This window comes from Drosophila navojoa, chromosome 2, assembly GCF_054131105.1.
Source record: "Drosophila navojoa isolate 15081-1374.11 chromosome 2, UAZ_NAV_1.0, whole genome shotgun sequence".
In the NCBI taxonomy this organism is placed as follows: domain Eukaryota; kingdom Metazoa; phylum Arthropoda; class Insecta; order Diptera; family Drosophilidae; genus Drosophila; species Drosophila navojoa.
Window position 1 is genome coordinate 15644675 of NC_142890.1, and position 20027 is coordinate 15664701.

General features: G+C 43.2%; 2 protein-coding genes across 4 annotated transcripts; both read left to right on the forward strand.

Moving 5' to 3' along the window:
• The first annotated feature begins 2128 nt into the window (after positions 1-2128).
• eIF4G2 (eukaryotic translation initiation factor 4G2) lies at positions 2129-12464 on the forward strand. The gene is made up of 6 exons (XM_089258963.1): positions 2129-2411; positions 3782-5637; positions 5957-6178; positions 6237-7262; positions 7335-8470; positions 8536-12464. The coding sequence occupies exons 2-6, from the start codon at positions 3801-3803 to the stop codon at positions 10837-10839; spliced, it is 6525 nt and encodes a 2174-aa protein (XP_089115089.1). The 5' UTR covers positions 2129-2411; positions 3782-3800; the 3' UTR covers positions 10840-12464.
• LOC108654911 (uncharacterized) lies at positions 2160-20022 on the forward strand. Of its 3 annotated transcripts, none has more exons than XR_001925796.3 (8): positions 2160-2411; positions 12864-13070; positions 13144-13330; positions 13397-13682; positions 13747-13859; positions 13913-14102; positions 14207-14402; positions 19521-20022. XR_001925796.3 is itself a non-coding variant. In XM_018106518.3 (8 exons), the coding sequence occupies exons 2-8, from the start codon at positions 12884-12886 to the stop codon at positions 19688-19690; spliced, it is 1533 nt and encodes a 510-aa protein (XP_017962007.1). In that variant the 5' UTR covers positions 2160-2411; positions 12864-12883; the 3' UTR covers positions 19691-20022. The 3 variants fall into 3 exon arrangements, 2 of the variants coding, with proteins under 2 accessions (XP_017962007.1, XP_089115130.1); XM_018106518.3 differs by lacking the exon at positions 14207-14402 and adding an exon at positions 14596-14995; XM_089259004.1 differs by lacking the exons at positions 2160-2411; positions 14207-14402 and adding exons at positions 12600-12794; positions 14596-14995.
• The last annotated feature ends 5 nt before the right edge of the window (positions 20023-20027 follow it).

Consider the following 20027-nt stretch of genomic DNA (forward strand, 5'->3'; position numbering starts at 1 on the left):
TCCTTGTGGCTACTTTCCTAACTTTACATATTTTCGTTTGCGGTTGTAAGCTTCGGTAATAGGGTTATTTTTAAATTGTAATAAAAAGTAGATTTTCTGACTGGCCGATAGCAGGGCAAGTCGAACAACTCGCAATGCAATTCAACTGATAAAAAAACCTTCAACTAGACCGGCCAGAAATGCGACACAGCCTGTGACACCACGGACCGGGGATATTTATATATATTTATATATAAGATACATACATATGTACACACAAAATGGAGGACGGACAGCAATGGCGCTTCTGCCGGCATATCCGGTAAAATGCTGATATGGGGACAGACAATTTTTACTATGACCCCAAAGAATTGGGCGCGTAAATGCTGAACGTTTTCCAGTTCTCAGCTCCATCAAGGCCATACAGGGTGCTTACTACGCATTGGAAGAAGCAAAAGTAGACATGCGCATAAATCAAGTATATACAAATAACGCAAATATATTGACATTTACATATATATATAATATCATTTACTTATATATATAATATACTTCATTTGTATATACCGGCATTTAGTAAATGTCCACGTAAATAAATGGACAATATATAGTTTAGGTACAAGTAGATTTTCAAATTTGTCTGCTAAAGAACCACTATCATTCAGATGATATTAAAAAGACTGCAAGTAATTTCCAAAAACATAGCGATAAAGAAAGTAAAAAACTGTTTTATTTTATAAAAACAACATGACATTCTAGCTAAATGGTACATGGGAGTGCTGTAACAACCAGCTATCGATTGCTTGGTCAGCACTCGCGCAGTCTGTTAACGACAATTTAAAAATGAGTAAGTTTCATCATTCGTTCATGAAAAGTATCGATAGTATCGAGATATTTTTCGAACTAATTCTTTCAAGTTTAATCCAGTTAGCTAAGAAAATTATTTATACTGCACGTCAATGTCACAAAAAATTTTATATTTGTTTTGTTTAAAAATATTAAAACTGTTAAAATATTTGAATATTTATCAAGAATCTAGTCTAATGAATTTTAAAAAAATTAATGATTTTGCAGCCCACTTAGTGCTGTTATATTAAAAAAAAATTGAATCATTTGCTGACTACATTTTATTAATTTTGGTGTTTAATTATTAAATTGAAGTACAAACCATTGAAGACATATTAACAGTGAGCTTTCTGTTAAAAACAGGTCGACGTCTGTTAGCATTTTAATGCCAAAAACATATGTTATACGACTCACAATCGACATAATCGATAACATTCTGTTAGTGCAGTTAACAAGAGCGGACGTGTTTTTGTAGCGTTTTAAAATTTTACAAAATTATTTGTAATAGGAAGATATACAGATTAAACAAAACTGTAAACAAAAGAAATACAAAACAATGAACTAATGTAAAGACACACCGCGGGTACCTAATCGACGTTTTCCCCACGTGGAACCCAATTTTTTCATTTTCGTTCATTTTATGATGTGTGCCTGTGTGTAGCAGCTTTGGGCGGCGAGTAAGTACCACCAACCAGCCAGCTAACCGACCGCCCGACAGCCGAGAAGCAAACGCATCAAAGGCAAAAAAAAAGAAAGAAAAAAAACCAACGCCTCGACGAAAATTTCTCTGTGTGTGTTGGCTTGTCTATGTACATATGATTTGTGTGTATATATGTGTGTATGTGTGAGACAGAAAAAAACAAATTCAATCGAAAACAATATAGCAAGCTTTGCCTAACAGTTCCATGAATTGACCAAATTGTACATGCAAAATTATAACAAACGTTTATCTTTTTCTTTTAATTATAGAGAAAATTACCGTGAAATTTTAGCAGTACTTATTTCTATATTTTGAACGTATATATGTGCGTGCTCGTTTTTCGTCCACTTAAATGTCGATGTGCGTTAACATTTGCATTTCGTTAATTACTCATGCAAAAAGTTTATAATTCAACAAAAAAAAAAATCAAACGCGGCTACATAAAAATATATATATAAAAAAAAACAACGCATAAATTTTTGCCACATTAAAAAGTCCTAAGTCTGCACTTCTGCAGCTCGCAAAATTATAAACAAAGCGAAATAAATTCGAGAAAGAGTTGAATTATCATTTGAGTCTGCGTACTACGGCAAATTGGAGTCACCGAGCCCTAATAAATAATTGAGAAGGCATCGTGGAACACTACTCTAAACAAGAGACAAACGCACTTCGCTTTGTTTTGCGCCCTTGAGGGGCTCTGCAACGGCAACGGCAACAGTAAAAGCAAAAACAAACAAGCAATTGCAACGACAACGAGCCTGTAGGAACCAGCAGCCACAATAGAACCCACAATAAAAGGAAAAGGAGCAAAAGCAACTGCAGTTGGAGGCAGCAACGACGTAAACGGTAGTGCGAAACAGCAGCGATAAACATAGCGCAGGAAGCGGTAAGTAAATACACCCATTTTTGAAATGAGTTAAGTTGATAAAAAAGTGTATTTGGCTATTGTAATGCTCTCCACCCTATATTGTAATGTGCTAGAAATTCCTATCGCCAATCAGAACCAAACTCCAATCAGACTCCCACACACTGTGGCCGCAACTGGTTTTTGTTTACAAACAAAGGCAAGTGCGAAACTTTGAACAAACGGGTTTTCAATTCGGTTTTTCTTTGCTAACATGCAGACGTGCGGTGAAAATATTATAGTTACTGTTGTTCAGAAACAAAAACTGGTTTGCTTTCCACAACAACAAAAAAAATATCCGAGAGATGCCTGCGAAAGCCAGTTCAGCGGCCATTTGTGCCATTTATTGCTCGCATCCTCTGCTGAAGATGGGGAAACGCGCTCGTACAGTAACTGAGCTTCCCACGCCAAACGGTTTTTGTTTTTGCCTTTGCTGGCATATTTAGTGGTATGTACATATAAGTACAATGGTTGCTGTTTGACAAACCGCTGACTAAGAGCGCCACCTGTTGTTGTTCTCTGTGTGTCATCATAACGGTTAGCTCTCTTTTATTTATTTATTGTTTTCTGTGCATTTTGCAATAGTGTGCGATAAATTTTGATAAAAACAACCGATAAGTGAGTGCGCCCCAACAGCTGTATGTATTTATGTGTGTGCGTGTATGTGTATTTTCCTATATCACACGCCCATACGTGACATCATGCTAATGCATAAGCTCAATTAATTGCAAAATTTAAAGAGTAAATGCTACCTTTGTGCTAGCTCTCTGGTGAATTTTTATTTTTTATAGCATATATTATTTATTTATTTTAAATTCCAATTCAGTTTGAAAAATTAGAATCGATTGGTTTCACTGCAATTGAAAACAATTGAATTGAAAGAATTCGATTAATCTTATTGTCTCTTGGTCTTTGGTTAACCTGTGAAAGCGATAGGCACAGTAGTCATTACAATAAGAATAGTTCTAGATTTTTTCATTTGATTTACATTTTATATGCATTTATCCGTTATGATTTGAGTTTCTTAGGTGTAAGTTCATTTTTTCTGTAATTTGCATGCGCTTATTTGCTTAAATTTCGCACGATCATTCACCACATTTGATGACCTATGGCTTTTATCTTAATGCTTTTCATTATTTCCCATTTTCATCTTACTAACAATTAAATTTTGTACATTTTGTTCTGCTCCATGGCGCAAACGATATTTGTGGTTGTCCCCACATGATCGTGTGCTCCTCTCTCCCTCTCTTTCTCTATCTCTCTATCTGTTGGACTGCGTAACACACGCACACGCACACACAATCAAAAACACCATCTGTGTGTGTGTGTGGGTCACGCATGCCTCTGTTTAGATCCAACGAAGGTCCCCCTATGTTCATGCCAACGGGAGGGGGTGGGAAGGGAAACAGACCACAGTCAACACACCAGCAGAACCACAGCCACCAGACCCAGCACCACCAGACGTCACACGGCCACTCACATGCGCACCACCATCATCAAAACCAGTCGCAGCAACAGCCGCCCCAACAGCAGCAACAGGCGCGCATTTCCCATCTGCATCAGCAACAGGAGCAGCAGCAGCAGCAGCAGGCGGCACACGCAGTGTTTGTACCGCAACAGAGCGGCGTCTCGAATCTAGGTAATCTTCATCATCACCACCATCCTCTACCGCAGCAGCAACATCAACAGTTGCAGCAGCAGCAGCAGCAGCAACAGCAGCATCAACAGCACCAACAGCAGCAACATCTTCAGCAGCAACAGCAACATCATATACACCAAGGCCCGATTGTCTTCTACTCTAGCCAACAGCCGCCGGCATTGTCGTATGTGAACCACCCGCAGCACTCGTCCAGCAGCAGCAGTAATGGCAGCAGCGGTGGCGCCGCTCTTCAACTGAGTGGCGCCGCCAGCAATAGTTCGCTGGGACATGGCCATGGCCATAATCATCACAGCCATGGTCATGGCCACGCGCATGCGAATGGTGTCCTTACGCCAGTCAGCAGCAATACAAGCCTGGTGTGCGCCCTCAGCAATCCGGCGCTGCCGCCAAGCTTTACGCCTTCAGCTGGTCTGATCGCGCCCCCAGGCGCCAATGGGCCTGGGGCTGGCACCACATACATTTCGACAGCATTCGTGCCCTTAAATCATCCCGGACTGATTGGCGCACAGCCTATGACGTATGCCCCAAACGGAGGCTCGGCAGCGCCCGCTGGCACCTTCTATGCGACATCAGCTCAACAAAAACCACAGCTGCCGCCTGTGCAGCAGCACGTCGTGAGCGCCTTGCCCGCCCCCAATGCAGGCCAGCAGCAGGCCATAACTTACTATCCCCAGCCGTTGCCGCCAGCGCCGCTGAATAACAACAACATCAACAATAATGCGGTGGGCGGTGGAGGGGGCAATGGCGCACACCGTGCGAATATTCGCGGTGGGCAACGGTCGACGCCGCCCCAGCAAACCAACTATTATGCCTACACGGTGCCCACGGCAGCTCCTCAACCGCGTCCCACGCTGGTCAACAACGCTACGGCGACCGCTGTTGCGCCCATTCTGAATCCGCGAAGCGCGCCCCTCAACGGAACACCGGCGTTTCATATTCCGCCGGCATACAATATACCGATAGTACCGCAGACCAACCTGGCGACAGCTCCGATTATAGCGGCTGCAGGCTTGACCGCAGCTCCAGCGGCTCCTGCAACTGGGCTGCACACTTATCCACCACATATGCAAGGCACAGGGACCGCAGCTGTGGCAGCTGTTGCTGGTGTGGCTGCAGGCTTTCCGCCGACCTCGCTGACAACGGCCTCCCAGCTGGCTGGGAGTGACAAGGTAAAGGAGCGCCGGCATGCCATACCCATCATACATCCGGACACTAAGGAGAATGTGTTGGACCCCAAGTCGTCGGTGTTTATCAAGAAGGACTCCAACAGCACACTGACATCCAGCACGGGAAGCGACAGCAGCCTGCCCCAGTACCAGTTGTCCAGCATCTCAGATTCGGGCTCCTCAACTCAACTAATTACCAGCGTCATGGTGGATCATCAAATGCAAACGGATAAAGCATTGCAACCACCCAGTACCAGCCATGCAGCTGCTGCAGCCGCCCTACCACTGACCGATGAAGACAAAGTCAGCGTCATTGTCAAGGACATACTGGCCCACTCAGGCAATCCGGAGGAACACCTTAGCTTCTGGCAGTTCAATGACGGTAAGATACACAAGCTTAAAATAAATTGACGCATGTAGGATGTTTGTAGTATGTGTTGCCTAGAAATTGGCTAAACTAAATTTTAAATAAACTTAAAGCTCCAATTTTTATATGACTATTAGATTCTTCAAATTAATAGTGAAATGCAAACTTTTAATTGAATGATCTTTTGAAAACTTTAATGGATCAACTATTAAATGTTTTTGTTTCAAGTCTGAAAAGTGCGATTGGTTCTAAGTGCTTAACATTGCTTAAAGGATTAAATGTTCAATACTCTCTCTACTAATTTGAAAATGTCTATATTTATTTGTATTTATAGTGGACAACACCTCGGAAAATGCAACTCAGTCAACTTGCGGCAACATGAGCGCGAATTTCGATGATTTGCCACCTGTAGCAGCAACAGCATCAACAGCCGCAGCAACAGCATCAACAGCAGCAGCTCCAGCTCCAGCTCCATCTGGCAGTTCCAACGCCCCAGTGACGTTCAAGGAACCGCCGCCGGCTAAGAAACAGCGCCCCAAGTCGGCGAACAAACAAAGTTAGTGTTTATATCGAAAAGTCTTGAGTATTTGTTTAATGGCCGAAATATTTTGCAGACACAGCCACGCCTACGTCTATAGCCAACGCTGTGGCCGAAGCAGCAACCTGCAGCAACAAGAGCATAAGCATTTTAACAAGCATTAAACATAATCCAGCGCCCCAACCACAGCCGCAGCAGCAACCGCTCTTGCAGAATCCACCAAAAGCAGTGAACGTCAGCTTGGGATCCGATGCGAGTCCTACAAAGACGATAAAGCCTAGAATATCTGTGCCGTACAGTCAACAGTCGCAAACAAAAGGTGAACAGCCGCTTTTGCAGTCGACTTCATCTTCAGCGACCTCGACGCCCACGCACCAGCAGAAGGCGCAACAGGTACAACAGCCGAAGCAAGCTGGCGGCGTCACAGGAACAGCAGGAGGAGCAGGCATGCGAAGAGCGGTAAGCCCAAGTCCTGCGCGCCCAGCTGGTTGCAGTCCGGCGACACCTGCTGCGGCCGTACACTCAAACAAGAAGAGTCAGCGAAAGGCGCAAAAGCGTAAGGAGCAGGAGAAGAAAAAGCAAAAGGCTGCAGCTAACATCCCAAGCAGCACCACAGCGGGCAGCGCCGGCAGCAGCGGCAGCGGAAGTAACGCGGCCAACAACACTAATAATAATAATGGCAGAAATGGCGCCGCAAGCAGCTCCAAGAGCAACGGCAGCAATAATAACAACAACAATGCTGCAGGTGGTGCCGACACCATCATCACATTTGTGACAACAACTAAAGCGACAGCCGCAGTCGCGTCCGCAATGCAGGACAAAGCGGCGTCAACGATGACTGATAAGCTTAGTGCAACTAGTAATAATTCTAGCTTAAGTTCTAGCGTAAGAGACAAGAAACCCAAAGAGCAGCAGCAGCAGCAGCAGCAGCAGCAGCAGCAACAGCAGCAGCAGCAGCAGCAGCAGCAGCAGCAGCAGCAGCAGCAGCACCAACAGCAACAGCAGCAGCAACATCAGCAGCAGCAACAGCAGCTGCAGCAGAAGCAGCATTCGAGCAACAAAAATAACAACAACAACGATGCGGCTGCCAGTGAACACAAAAGTAAGTCCATACAATCAAATTTCGAATTTCCCCAAATTTTAACTAATTCCCTGTCCATTATTATTTCAACAGACCATAAAGATGATTCGATACAACAGCTGGACAAGCACATGGCCAACGAGGACATTGTAGCACAATTTCTTCAAAAGAGTTATGATGATCCACCCAGTCCAGCAGATACACAGCTAGAGTTTCTGAACAGCAGCAGCTCCATGTGTGACGATTCGGACATTATAAGGGACCCTGCTCCTGCCGACGAGATAACTGAGAGTAATGCTGACGGCGAACTGGACGATAATAATGCCAACAAGTGCGTCGATAATAATGTGGGCGACTTGAAGTTTGGTGACTTTAGTGAGGAGGCGCCTGCTGAAAATTCCAGTTTCATATGCAGTTCAACCTGGTCTAGCTCACAACCAATTGATGTCACCAGCTCTCAAAGTACAATGTCTGAGGATAATGTGGATTGTGCGCCTAAGACCAACATCCAAAAGATTGAGCCACCCATTAAAAAGAGCTCCCCCATGCATCAGACGGGCAAAGCAACTGGATCCCTTCAGAGACCAGCAGCCGGTAAATCATCAGCGGCATCATCAAAGAGCTCTAGTGTCAGCAAGTTCATAAGATACAACATTGATGAGCTGCGCGAGCTGTCGAAGCTCAGCGATTCGCGGAAGCCTCCGCTAGTTCCCTGCCAGAAAGGCGATTGTATATCACAATTGTTCGTCTCGCGACAATCACAGCAGCAGCAGCAGCAACACCACCACGGACACAATCCGCATGGACAGCAGTATCAGCACGCGCACGAATCGATGGAATATGGAACAGGTAAACGCGGACGTGGTCATGGCCATGGACCGAATAAGAAGCATCATGAGGGACATCAGCCAATGACCGGTAACTCGAGCGGTAATAGCTCTGGTCCTGGTGGAATGGGTAACTCCAATCAGCGGCATATGGATATAATACGTGTGCAGCTGTCACTTAAGGAGGAGATTAAACTGTCCGAGTGCGAGAATGCCTGGCAGCCGGAGACACTGCGTCGTATGTCTATGTTCAATTCAACGGAGCCAGACCAAGACGATGACATGGATGTGGTACTGAAGAAAGTTCGTGGCATACTCAACAAGTTGACTCCTGATAACTTTGAGGTGCTGCTCAAAGCAATGTCTAGCATCAATATGGATACTCAACGCAAAATGACAAACGTAAGAAAACAATTCTTACCTAAAATATTCCTCTAATAACTGATTTCAAATTTGTTTGTTGACAGGTTATGCTGCTTATTTTCGAGAAGACCATCAGTGAGCCCAATTTCGCACCCACATACGCACGATTTTGCAAGGTGCTGTTCCATGAGATTAAGGCAGAGAATAAATCTCTGTTCACCAGCTCGTTAATCACGCGCATTCAGCACGAGTTCGAATCGAACGTGAATGATGCCAATGCCAAGGCCAAAAAGCTGCAGCCCACTCAAGAGCGCATTAATGCGTGTCAAGATACGGCCAAGAAGATTGAGCTGCGGGCTGAAATGGAGGACCTTGAATATCAGTTCAGGCGTCGAGCCTGGGGCACTGTGCGCTTCATAGGTGAACTTTTCAAGCTGCAATCACTTACCAGCGATCGTGTGCTGCACTGCGTCGAATCGCTGCTTGAACATGGCTGTGAGGAGAAGCTGGAGTATATGTGTAAGTTATTGACCACTGTTGGCCATCTGCTCGAAGCCGGCCCGTCCGAGCAATACCAGAGCGGTGCACGCATCGAGAAGATCTTCCGCCGAATACAGGACATAGTACAGCGTTCACGTGGCGGCACCACTGGCGGTCGACAGCATCAGTTTAATATTAAAATAAGCAGCCGTGTGCGATTCATGATGCAGGACGTGCTGGACTTGCGCTCACGCAACTGGGATCAGCCGGTGACCGCTCACTCGACTTCTGGTAGTCGGCAGCGTCACAAGCAGCACGACGAACCCAAAACCCAGCAGCAGCAGCAGCATAGCACGCGCGGCAGTCATTTGCCCCAACAGCAACAACAGACGTCTAGCTACCAGTATCAACAGCAGAAGCAACACCACCATCATCACGGCTACAATGACGGCGGCAATTACTTTATGCAAAAGCTGCCCAAGGCGCAACAGCATGAAAACCAATCTCTCAGCATAGATCCCAATAAGCTGCGCTTCAGCAGCAGCAACAACGACGACACTACGACCGCCAAGCTGGGCAATTCCTCACATTATCAGTGGCGCAACGCTAGCAATCGTCCAGTTAGTGGTGCGCCAGCTGCACAGCCCACTTTGCTTAAGCGCCTGCCGTCGACGAGCTCCTTTACCACCTATCCGCCCTACCAGCAGCCACCGGCGGCACAGGTGGGCGTGCCTACAGCAGCCAGCAAAAGCCAGTCTTCAGAGCCGGCCACTCCGAAAGTTGAGTTTGATGCGAAACAGTGCCAGGAGATGCTCACAAAGCTCGTCGAAGAGGTGCTCAGCACTCGCGAATGGCAACCAGAGGTGCTCTTCATATGGCGCAATTCGAACGCCAAGCAGCAGGCGGCGGTGGCCATCATACACTACATTCTGATGGATTATGTGCATCGTGCGGAGGTGAAGCGACAGCAGCGTTTGGCATGCGCCAATGCCATTTCGTATTTAATGAAACAAGAGGTTTTTGGCAAATCCGCATTTGCCCTGGCGTACAGCCGCTTCGGCGAGGAGTTTCCCGATCTGCTGGTGGACGTACCTAATGGCTGGACCTATGTGTTTGAGTTTCTCGGACCCATTATGCATGAAGGTGGACTCGAGTTGAAGGACATTTGGCAGCAGCGCTGGCTGGAGGATCCGCAATTCACTGAACGTTTTGTACGCGCTTTTGTCAGCTACTTTGTGCAAGAATTTGGCGCCAGATACACACACAAGCTATGGCATATAGACAACAAGCTGGATCGAGGCCAGCTGTTTTGGAGCGATGCTCGCAAGTATCGTGACTTTTTGCAATCGAATAGCTTTCAATTTCTGGAGCCCAACAGCACAGCGACAGCTGGTATGCAGCGGCAAAAGGTTACACGCACCCAAGCGGAGCATGTGGAGCGGATAAGCTACCTGCTGCGGCTGTCTAGCGACACCGCCATTGACTATATCAATACCAATGTGCATATAAATGCGAGTTTTGTACGCCACCTTACCAAATTTCTCTGCTGTGACTTCGCACTAATCAATGAATTAACCAAGAACAACAACAACAACAACAATAAGACTAACAAGAATAAACTGCAATTGCAACTGAATGTGGACAGCTTTAGGCGAGATTGCACTCCACTGTTGCGGCTCTGTATTGATGCTCAGGAGACGCACGAGATGGCATGCATTGAGGAGACGGTCGACGCACTGCAGGAGCACTTTAGCCTCGAGCTGGACGATGAGATGGCTGCGGGTGAGGCAATCTGTAGCGCTTGGAGTGTGCTTTACGATTGCGAGGTAATATCCCGAGACACTTTTGAGAAGTGGTTCAAGCAGGAATTCAAGCATTATCCACGACCACTAATGGACAAATTGCGTGCTTTCATTGAGGAAATGTAACAGCCCCACAATCAATGCCGGAACAATAACAACAACAACATCAACATCGAGGCAAATCGCAGTCAAAATGAATAAACAATAACCATATTTATGTATATGACAATTGAAACAGCGCCCTTGGGCCTTTCAATCCTACACCATGCGCGGTCGTATATACATACACATCTATAATTCAAAACACATACAGACAGGAACAGAGAACACTAAAAATTGCAAAGAAAATAAACAATGACAACAGCGAATATTATCAACTATTGCAATAAACAAAATGCATAAATTAAAACAAACACGCAAATGGAATTTCGGAGGCAGACAAAAAAAAAAAAAAAGCTAATCTCAAAAATCAAATATATATTTATACATATATATATGTTTATAAGACAGGGTACATATTAAAAATATGTACATATATGTATACCCACATGTATCTATGTATGTATATATAGAATCTATGCTTTATCTGAATAGAAAACTCGACAGTATTTAATTTCCTTCAAGAAAAAGTAAAAAAATCTCACAGTGGATCTGTATGATTAGCTAACTATTCTTTTGTTTAAGCTCAGCAAATAGCAACTTTTTACCTTTCAGTACAAAAATTTATGAATTTGCATTGTTTCCTTAATTTTATATTTACTTATCAAAAAACTATTTATTTCGAAATTTGATTTAAGTGAGTTTTTCATGCAAAAAGCTCAAATTCGATAGCAGATCACGTTTGTTTTTCCTTCAGAAAAAAATATCTATATATATAAAAAAAAATATAAATTTCGAGGCTTAGACTCAAAATACATGTATACAAAATTATATAATTACTTATATATTAAAGAATTTAAGTTTAGGTACGAAAAAAGACATGTAAAGTATGTATGTATTTAGTATGCATGAGAAAAAAAAAATTATCCAAAGATAAAATTTAAAATTAGTTGTAAGACGAAAGAAAAAAATACATAAAATATAATTTAAAAGAAAACGAAAAAAAAAGATATATCTAGCAATTCAAACCAAATTGAAAAACTATATTTATATATTCACAACAGATAAAAGGAAAGAAAAAATAATGAAAAGCAAAAACCAAGAGCTCTAAGCCGCCTTGAATTAGTTATTTTTATAAGTATAGAGAAGAAAGAAAGAAGATAAAAATTAATTTTAAAAATTAATACTTCAATAGTAAAAGATTTTCACAGCTCAATATATATATATATATATATATATATTTTTTTTATGTTATTATTTTGATTTTTTATTTAAACACTGAAAGTGGTAATGAATGAAGAACGGCTTGCCGCAAAATACAAGCGAAATCAAATAAAATAAAATAATTACAAAAGTAAATAAAAGTAAATTATTTAGCATGAAATACGAAAGGAATGTAAACAAATTGAATGAAGCAAATATTAGTTAAGGAATTGTCGAAACGCTTCTGCACTGAAAAGCGAATAGTTTAAAGCCAAGCTAAGTAAATTTTGAGAACTTCTAGCATTCGTAGCATATTTGCAAACATTTCAAATGTGTAGCCAAATTTTTGGGATAAATTGAGAAAACAAAACTGTGAGCATTTTTAGCAAGGAAGCGAAAACAAAAAATTTAACATAAATTAATAACAAATTCAATTTACAATTAAAAACGTTAATGAAATAATAGAAAGAAATTTCAAATAATAAAGACCTTAAGCAAGGGGCCGAACAGGCGGGCCTCTATAAACTGGCATCAATTATAAACAAAAAATAACAATAAATGAAAAAAAGAAAAAGAAAACAAAAAGAAAAAGAAGAAATAAAATTAAAAGCTGTTTCAATGTGGGGCCACTCTAGAGGACAACCACAAACTCCCTTCTCATTCACATTCACATAGCACATTCACTCACTCGCAGTCAAAGAATTCATGGTGATGGCAGCATTTAAGTTCCATATCGCATCTAACTTAAGAAGATTAGCTTAAGGCTTTAAATTGCGAGCGTAAGCAGATTTAAGACGCATTCAACCAGAGCTGTTCTAATTTCTAGTCTTCTCTTCCCGATCTCTCAGATACTAGGTACTAGGTCATCATGGAACGACGTGGACGCATCCCAGTGGCCAAGTTTCGTACGCAGGAGGCAAAGACGCGCAGTCGGAGCCGTGTAAAGGAGCCGGATTACAATGAACAGGATCCGGAGCATGATATGTTTACGCTGCTGGAGGATAACATAGCGCTAAAGGAAGAGAACAAAGCGCTCAAGCTGGAGATTGAATCGCGTAAATTAGACAGCTCTACTTTATTTTATAAATATATGCATCTAAATAAACTCAACTAATTTGATATCCGTAGACAAAACCACGCAGGAGGAGCAGCAGGCGCAACACGAAAAGCTATGCGGTCAATTGGAGCTGCTGCAGCAGCAGCAAGCCAAATTCGAGTCAGACATCAAGGAGCTCACTGTCAAGTTCAATAAAACACTCAACGAGCGCAATGCGCTCGACAAGCTGCACAAAATGAAGGTGGACCAAATAAACGAGTGAGCCAAGCCATAAACACTGAATGAAGATGTTCGCTCATTCACTTCTTTGATTCCCATTAACAGTCTCTCTACCGAGCTGGATCACATGCGCGAAAAGCAAGTGGGACACCAGGGTGTCGGCTCAGTGGAGCTAAGGCGCAAGCTGTTGAAGATCCTGCAACAGGACAGCGGTGACGTTGCTAACGACTTGGATAGTCTGGTCGATGTTGATGCGAACCAGGATGTGCCCATTACCAATGGTCAGGTAGAGCGTCTAGTGTCCGAATTCTTGACGCTCAAACATGCCACGAACGCCGTAGAGCTGCAGCTATATGAAGCCAATGAGAAGATAGCCGAACTAGTGGAGCACGTGAGTACACCAAGTGATCCAAGCAGACGCTAAAGCTAACGTTTCGCCTGCCTCGCCTGCTTAGCAACACCTACTCGAGGAGGAGAACGAAACGCTGCGCACCGAGAACGGCAATTTGACCAAAGTGGCCAAGCTCTTGACCGACAACATGAAGGAGAGCGTGGAGACGAGTCAGAAGTAAGCGGATCTTGAAGAGGATGATTATGATAGTTCAATGTAAATCTTTGCAGAATGGAGGCCGCTTTGATAAGATTGAAGCAGCGGAATGATGAACTAACTGCTAAGATGCGCGATATTCCCGATGGACAGCCGGGGGCAACACCTTCGCCTACAACGCTGCAGTCGCAGGTCGAGTTCGAGCAGATCACGGACCAGGTGCAACATCAGGCGCGCGAGCACAACGAACGCATCGTGGAAATGGTAAGCGAAGCGCTCTTAATTGTTTTCATTTTCCAGTCTACTTGGTGACGGTTCAACTCTCTATCTATTCGATCTATCCCTCTATCTACCCAACTATTCGATAGCCAACACGTAGCGTGTTTGACATATTCAGGCCGTTGTCAGGCATATTCAAGAGCAACTGATATGCGGCACAACTGTACTTGATTTTCCCAACACATAATAATATTAAATATAATAATACGACATATGCATGGAATGTTTCCAACTGGGTTTTAGTTGTTACCTTCCAAAATCTTGGTGATGGAGTCCGAGCAAAACGTAAGCGCAGCTCGCTTGCATTACGCTTCTGCCATAATTCTGCATCTGTTTCTCTCTCTGTCTGTCTACATATAAATTTATATTGCTGTCTGCACTAACACGCAATGTACGCGTCGAAACTAATTTTTGTTCTACTAATTTTCGTTACCTTTGGCTCTGCTCTGCCGTCCCCGCCCCGCTCTCATTTACGTAGAAAAACCTAATGGATGCGGCTATTGCAAAAACTACTAACGATGAACTAAAAAAATTACAACTTAAGTTGGAAATACTCGAGGAGCAGCTGCATCGGGCCCTAACACGCGCCGACCTGGCCGAGGAGCAATTGGTGCGCTATCAGCAAGCAGAAAAGCACGCAACATCAACAAGAGTTGCACCACCACCTCCACCACCACCACCACCACCACCGCCACCGCCAATGCCCGCCAAGGTACTTTACACTCCAGCGATGGCTGTGGGTGCGTCTGGTGCTGCTGGTGGAGATGGGGCAACTGGCAGCTTCAGTCAGCACATTGCCGCGCATAATTTGCACAAAGGCCTCGGCGATAAGATTATCGACAGCGTCAAGCAACAGGTACAGGTGCAAGCGACAACAGGTATGTGATACAGCTATCAACATTCCCATAATCCAGTGGCCCACTTTATACAGTAGGAGTCGACTGGGCTGGTGTTTGTATGTGTTGGTGTGTGTGTGTTTGTGTCAGCAACTGCAACAAAAGAAAGGTCGTGCTCTGAAGAGAACTTTTACTTTTCGCCTGGAATATCTTATGCCATAAACCCTTTTACGTACTGAAGGGCTCACTTCTGTATACATTGGCACGGTTTTTTTTATGGATTCGCCCACAACTGTATGCGTGTGTGTGTGCCTGTCTCTCCGTCTTCCGGGCGTATACACAATCTCTATACACATACATAACATCACGTATGCGTGCGTCAATTTTTTGTGACTTCTGCGTTTGCTTCACACCTCATATTGGCAATTTCAATTTCAACAAGATTTAAGCTTTATAAAGTTTTCGTATTTCCCTTTGCCATTTTTGCTTCAAGTCGAAGGGCAAATTTGGGCAAAATATTATTTAGCTGAATATCCATAACAATGTGTTTTATGTTTATTTACTAGATGTTGAATTGTTTCATTTTAAATTTGGTAAAATGACACCTGAAACTACTAATTGTTAGAGTATTTAACCTCATTTAACCTCAACCAATTTAAAATTGATATATTCTATATATGTATATGATATATGATTATAGGCCTACCATCTGCCACAGTTGATAGGCTGGCAGAAACTGTACCTAATCCCTACTGAAAGCGTTCGCATGCAAAATGCAAATCCCCTACTCGTCGTCAACTTGTTGCTGTCAGTTGTCAGTTGTCAGTTTTGTTCCACGCAATCTGTCCTTCCCATTTATGTTTATAATTGATTTTGTGCGTTTTTCCACTGCCCGTGCGGCTGTTGTTGCTGCTGTGTTTTTTCTCTCCTATGCGCTGTCACACCGACCGCAGGCAACGGTACATTGCAAACAACCATGCCACTCCATGGCATGGCCGGCGCTGCTCAGTGTTGCCCACTTTGGCTGGGACTTGATGCAACAGGAGCAGTTTCTTAATTAAGTTTTCCACGGCAGACCGCAGTTTACCTGCAGCCGCCGTGTACACATACATGCGCACATACAGTGTAATTGTGTGTGTGTGTGTGTTTGGTTGTCGTACGCCTGTAAAAATCTAATTAGCGACGGCTTTACACGCCCGGGTAGGGGCGTAAATCGTGCGGACGGAAGCTGAATTTCTTTTTGGTCTTAATACATTTTGCAATCAATGTGAAACCGCCATATTTTACGCAGTATTTGTGTGTGTGTGTGGGTGTTTGGGTATATGTATTTGTTTGCTGTTTTTGTTGTTGCTGCTGCTCATTTTCCTATTGTACTTGTAGGACATCTTTGGCATTTAATTTCCGCTTTTGTGCCTTGAAACAATTGCTTGATATTGATTTCAGTTTAGGTCTGAATTTGAGCTCGAGCTAAGGCCGGCAATTGCCTCTAACGAGATTCATTTTGGAGCTAAGCCAGGATAAAGTCAGTGCGGCTGACTCAAAGCCTTACTAGTTGGAGAACTTCGCCTGCTTGAAGCTAATTAACAGCATCAATTAGTAATTTTTTTATTAACTATGCCGAATCTACCAAGACTTCAAGTCATAATCAAGTTTTAAAGCCTCAAAGTTGAATTTTAAAAGTATATCTAGTTTATTCTCTGGGTTATTCGCAAGTAATATAGAAAAATTGTGCTATAACGCGTATATTCATTTCCTTTCACTGTTGGCATTATACCTAAAATTATGTACCACGAGATGACGCACTGCAACCACAACATCAACAGGCGCGCAGGCCATGTAAACATCATCAAAATGAAATCAACTGGTTGTAGAGTAGAAAGGGCTTTATCACACACACACACACCTAAACGCACGCACTCATGTTTATATGAAAGAACTGAAAGTACTGTTGGGGAGTGTCCGACTAGGCGATACCTTGAATCTTGAGCAATTCCTATACATGTATGTATGTAGACATTGCCCTACATTCCTTATACCCACTTAAATTTTAGCTTCGCTGTCTATTTGCCATAGAATAATAAAAATACAACCAAAGATTCGATTTGGTAAAGTCGACTTAGATCAAGATTAATAATACATTTACTAACACTAACACTAGATACTGTTACATAAATCTTCACTGCACCGATATGCCCTCCCCTTGCAATATTCAATGGGTATATAATGCAGCCATGTCGCATGTACTAGAAAAAAAATGTCTGGCAGTGAAAGCCTGTTTGTGTCTGTGTGTGTGTGTTTGAGTGCGTGTGTGTGAATGTGAAAGGCATGAGAATAGATGTATATATCTGGTTGAAAATACTTTTAGTAAATATGCATTGATAAACGTAAACTATCGATCCGTATTAAATAAGTATACTTTAGTTGCCTTCCATGAGAAATATTTAAATTTCAGACTTTGCCTGCTAAATTGATGAATTAATTTAGTGCAGTCAGCCAAGGCAAGGTTGACTATTAGTTGTAACAAACACACATGTGCATATATATAAAGACCTGCATAAGCCTGCTGCGAGATTCAATGGAGCTTGGGGACCATGCTCATAACTGTAATAGCGCCAACTAATGTTGCATAGCTCCAGGACAACAACAGAAACACACGCAATGATTGACTTACGAGCTTACTCAATTACAACAGCCTCTCGCACACTGTCACACTGTCGCACTGTCACACGGTCACACTGTTACACTGTCGCACTAAGCACATCCGTTTCCGGTTGCTGCAATTGCCAATGTCGCAGCAGTTGCCGTTGCCGTTGTTGTTGCTTTTTGGCGCGCGCACAACGCGGCGTATGCGTAACGAGCACACATTGAAATCAATCAGGATTCATATTGTGCGAGGCGCGAACTATTAAGAGACGTCGCTATAGTCGTAACAATCTATATGCTGTGTGTGCACACACTGGCCGATAAACACCGTGCGATGGTTGCGGAAAACGCGCGCGCGTCACTTGAAGCTCATGAAGCGTGTGAGCTGGCAGCGAAGTGAGCAGCAAGTTTACAGCTAGCCAGCGTGCTGGCATTCGTGTCCTGGCGCTCGTTCTCGTCATGGGCAGCTACAGCAACAACAACAGCAGCAGCATTAGCAGCAACAGCATCGCTCTGCGTCGTCATCACACTCGGCACAAAAACAAATGAAGAGAACTGAGCGAATAAGTTTCCGACAGTATTGTTGTCGCTTGCCAGCGAATCCAACCTGTGCTTATTTCACTGTGTGTGAGTGTGCGTCTGTGTGTTTGTGTTTGTGTGTTCCTGCGGTAGATTGCCATGGCAATGCTTGAGCTTGAAGCATCAGCAATGGCGTTTGCCTTGTATCAGTCACTTGTCTTTTTTCAGATCATTATTGCAGGCTCTCGCCTCTCTCTCTCTCTCTCTCTCTCTCTCTGTCTTCGAGGAGCAGCACTTAGGCCAATTTCCGCTAGTCTAAATTAATTGACTTTAACATAGAACCAGAGTAGCATCTACGTAGCACTTCCGGTTCCAAACGATACGTAACACACCTCATATGTGTATATATTATGTCTGCGACCTGAATCGATTTAAATTTGTTCTGCTCTGCGTGCTGAAGCCAGAGCTGAGAAGCTGGCTGCACGCTATTAGCTGGCTTCCTGGCCAGAATACATGGCCAGTGCCCTGGCAACATCCACTGAGATGGGGCAGACCTAGAGCGAGAGAGAGAGAGCAAGCCATTGAGCGCAAAAGGAAGCGTGTTGCCAATGGCTTGTGGCCGTCGTCTATGCGACAGCTTTAGCTTTAAGCAACCGTCAGGCGTTTACATGCTTCAGTCACAGTTTACTGCGCTCTATGTTATCCAACGCTCGACCGTCGCCAGCGTATCAAATTCGATGAAGGCGAGGACTATGCCATTTATTATTTTACGAGTAAACTGAACAACAGACCGAGCGACGGTGCCGCATTCCGAACCCAGCCAAGCCAACTCAAGTCAGACTCTGACACCTTCATTGTTGTTTCCGCAGTTATTGTTGTCCTGCTATGGCTTATTATTATTATTATTTATGCGTTTTATATTTCCGTGTTTTATTGCGCCACTTTCTTATAGCAGACACAAACATATACCCAGACACCCGCCCACACACACACACACATACACATACCAAGAGACCATACATTTCCATTGACTACGTTTTGGGTACAACAAGTCGCATACGCAACGTGAGCCACTTCATTTGTTGTCGCTGACAGTTGTTGAATGCGTGGGCTTAGTTCCGACCCCTTTTCATCCTTTTCGCTGTTTCTGTTGTTGTTGTTGCTGCCAATTGGAAGTGGTGCCGTGATTTATGCATATTTGACACAGCATCAAAATCCTCAATTTAAAAACCTTAGCTCCCTTAAGTATGTAGCCTGCTAGCTGCGTCAAAGGTAATTGCTGTCTTTTCGTTGGGCAAAGGTTTTTATCAGTCTAATAAGCTAACCGCATGTCAATTTTAACTTCACTAGCTGACTTGACGTCACAATTTTATAGCATGCTCTAATTGTGTTTATCATCTTGCAGGTCTTGACGCTATAGTGCGCGAATTCAAATCTGGACGCGTGACGCTGCGCCGCAATCGTCGGAAAACCAACACGAGCGAAGCTCTGAAGGAGATGTTCCAAGTACTCGAGATAAGCCAGAAGCAGAATCGAAACTCAAAGATTTGTGTCGACCTGAATACAACATTATAAGACTCTCTACCTATCTCTTTTACTTTGGTCTCAAATCTAAAGTCTACGCTTTGCTTTAACAACAAAACATTCCGTGCATTTGAATATTTATTTATTAGACTCTGCTATTTAATTCACTAATCGTGCCTTTTCTTTGAAAAAAAAAAAAAGAAATCAAAGCCATTTTCTTTGCCTAAATCAAAGTGCCCATCAGTCCTAAAACCTAACATGTATTTTATTTCGACTTTTTATAATGTGTTCATGTACTAATAATTTTTATTATTTATGCTCAATTTACAATTCAACCCAACGAAATATTTTGAATAAATTTTATAACCAAATATAACTAATTATTTTG

Excerpts from the sequence above, each read along its gene's own strand:
- eIF4G2 (XM_089258963.1), top strand. The coding sequence starts at position 3,801 with ATGTTCATGCCAACGGGAGGGGGTGGGAAGGGAAACAGACCACAGTCA. Across the intron at positions 6,179-6,236 it reads CAAGTCGGCGAACAAACAAA|ACACAGCCACGCCTACGTCT; the intron begins GTTAGTGTTTAT and ends AATATTTTGCAG. Across the intron at positions 7,263-7,334 it reads GGCTGCCAGTGAACACAAAA|ACCATAAAGATGATTCGATA; the intron begins GTAAGTCCATAC and ends TTATTTCAACAG.
- LOC108654911 (XM_018106518.3), top strand. The coding sequence starts at position 12,884 with ATGGAACGACGTGGACGCATCCCAGTGGCCAAGTTTCGTACGCAGGAG. Across the intron at positions 13,071-13,143 it reads CAAGCTGGAGATTGAATCGC|ACAAAACCACGCAGGAGGAG; the intron begins GTAAATTAGACA and ends TGATATCCGTAG. Across the intron at positions 13,683-13,746 it reads TAGCCGAACTAGTGGAGCAC|CAACACCTACTCGAGGAGGA; the intron begins GTGAGTACACCA and ends TCGCCTGCTTAG.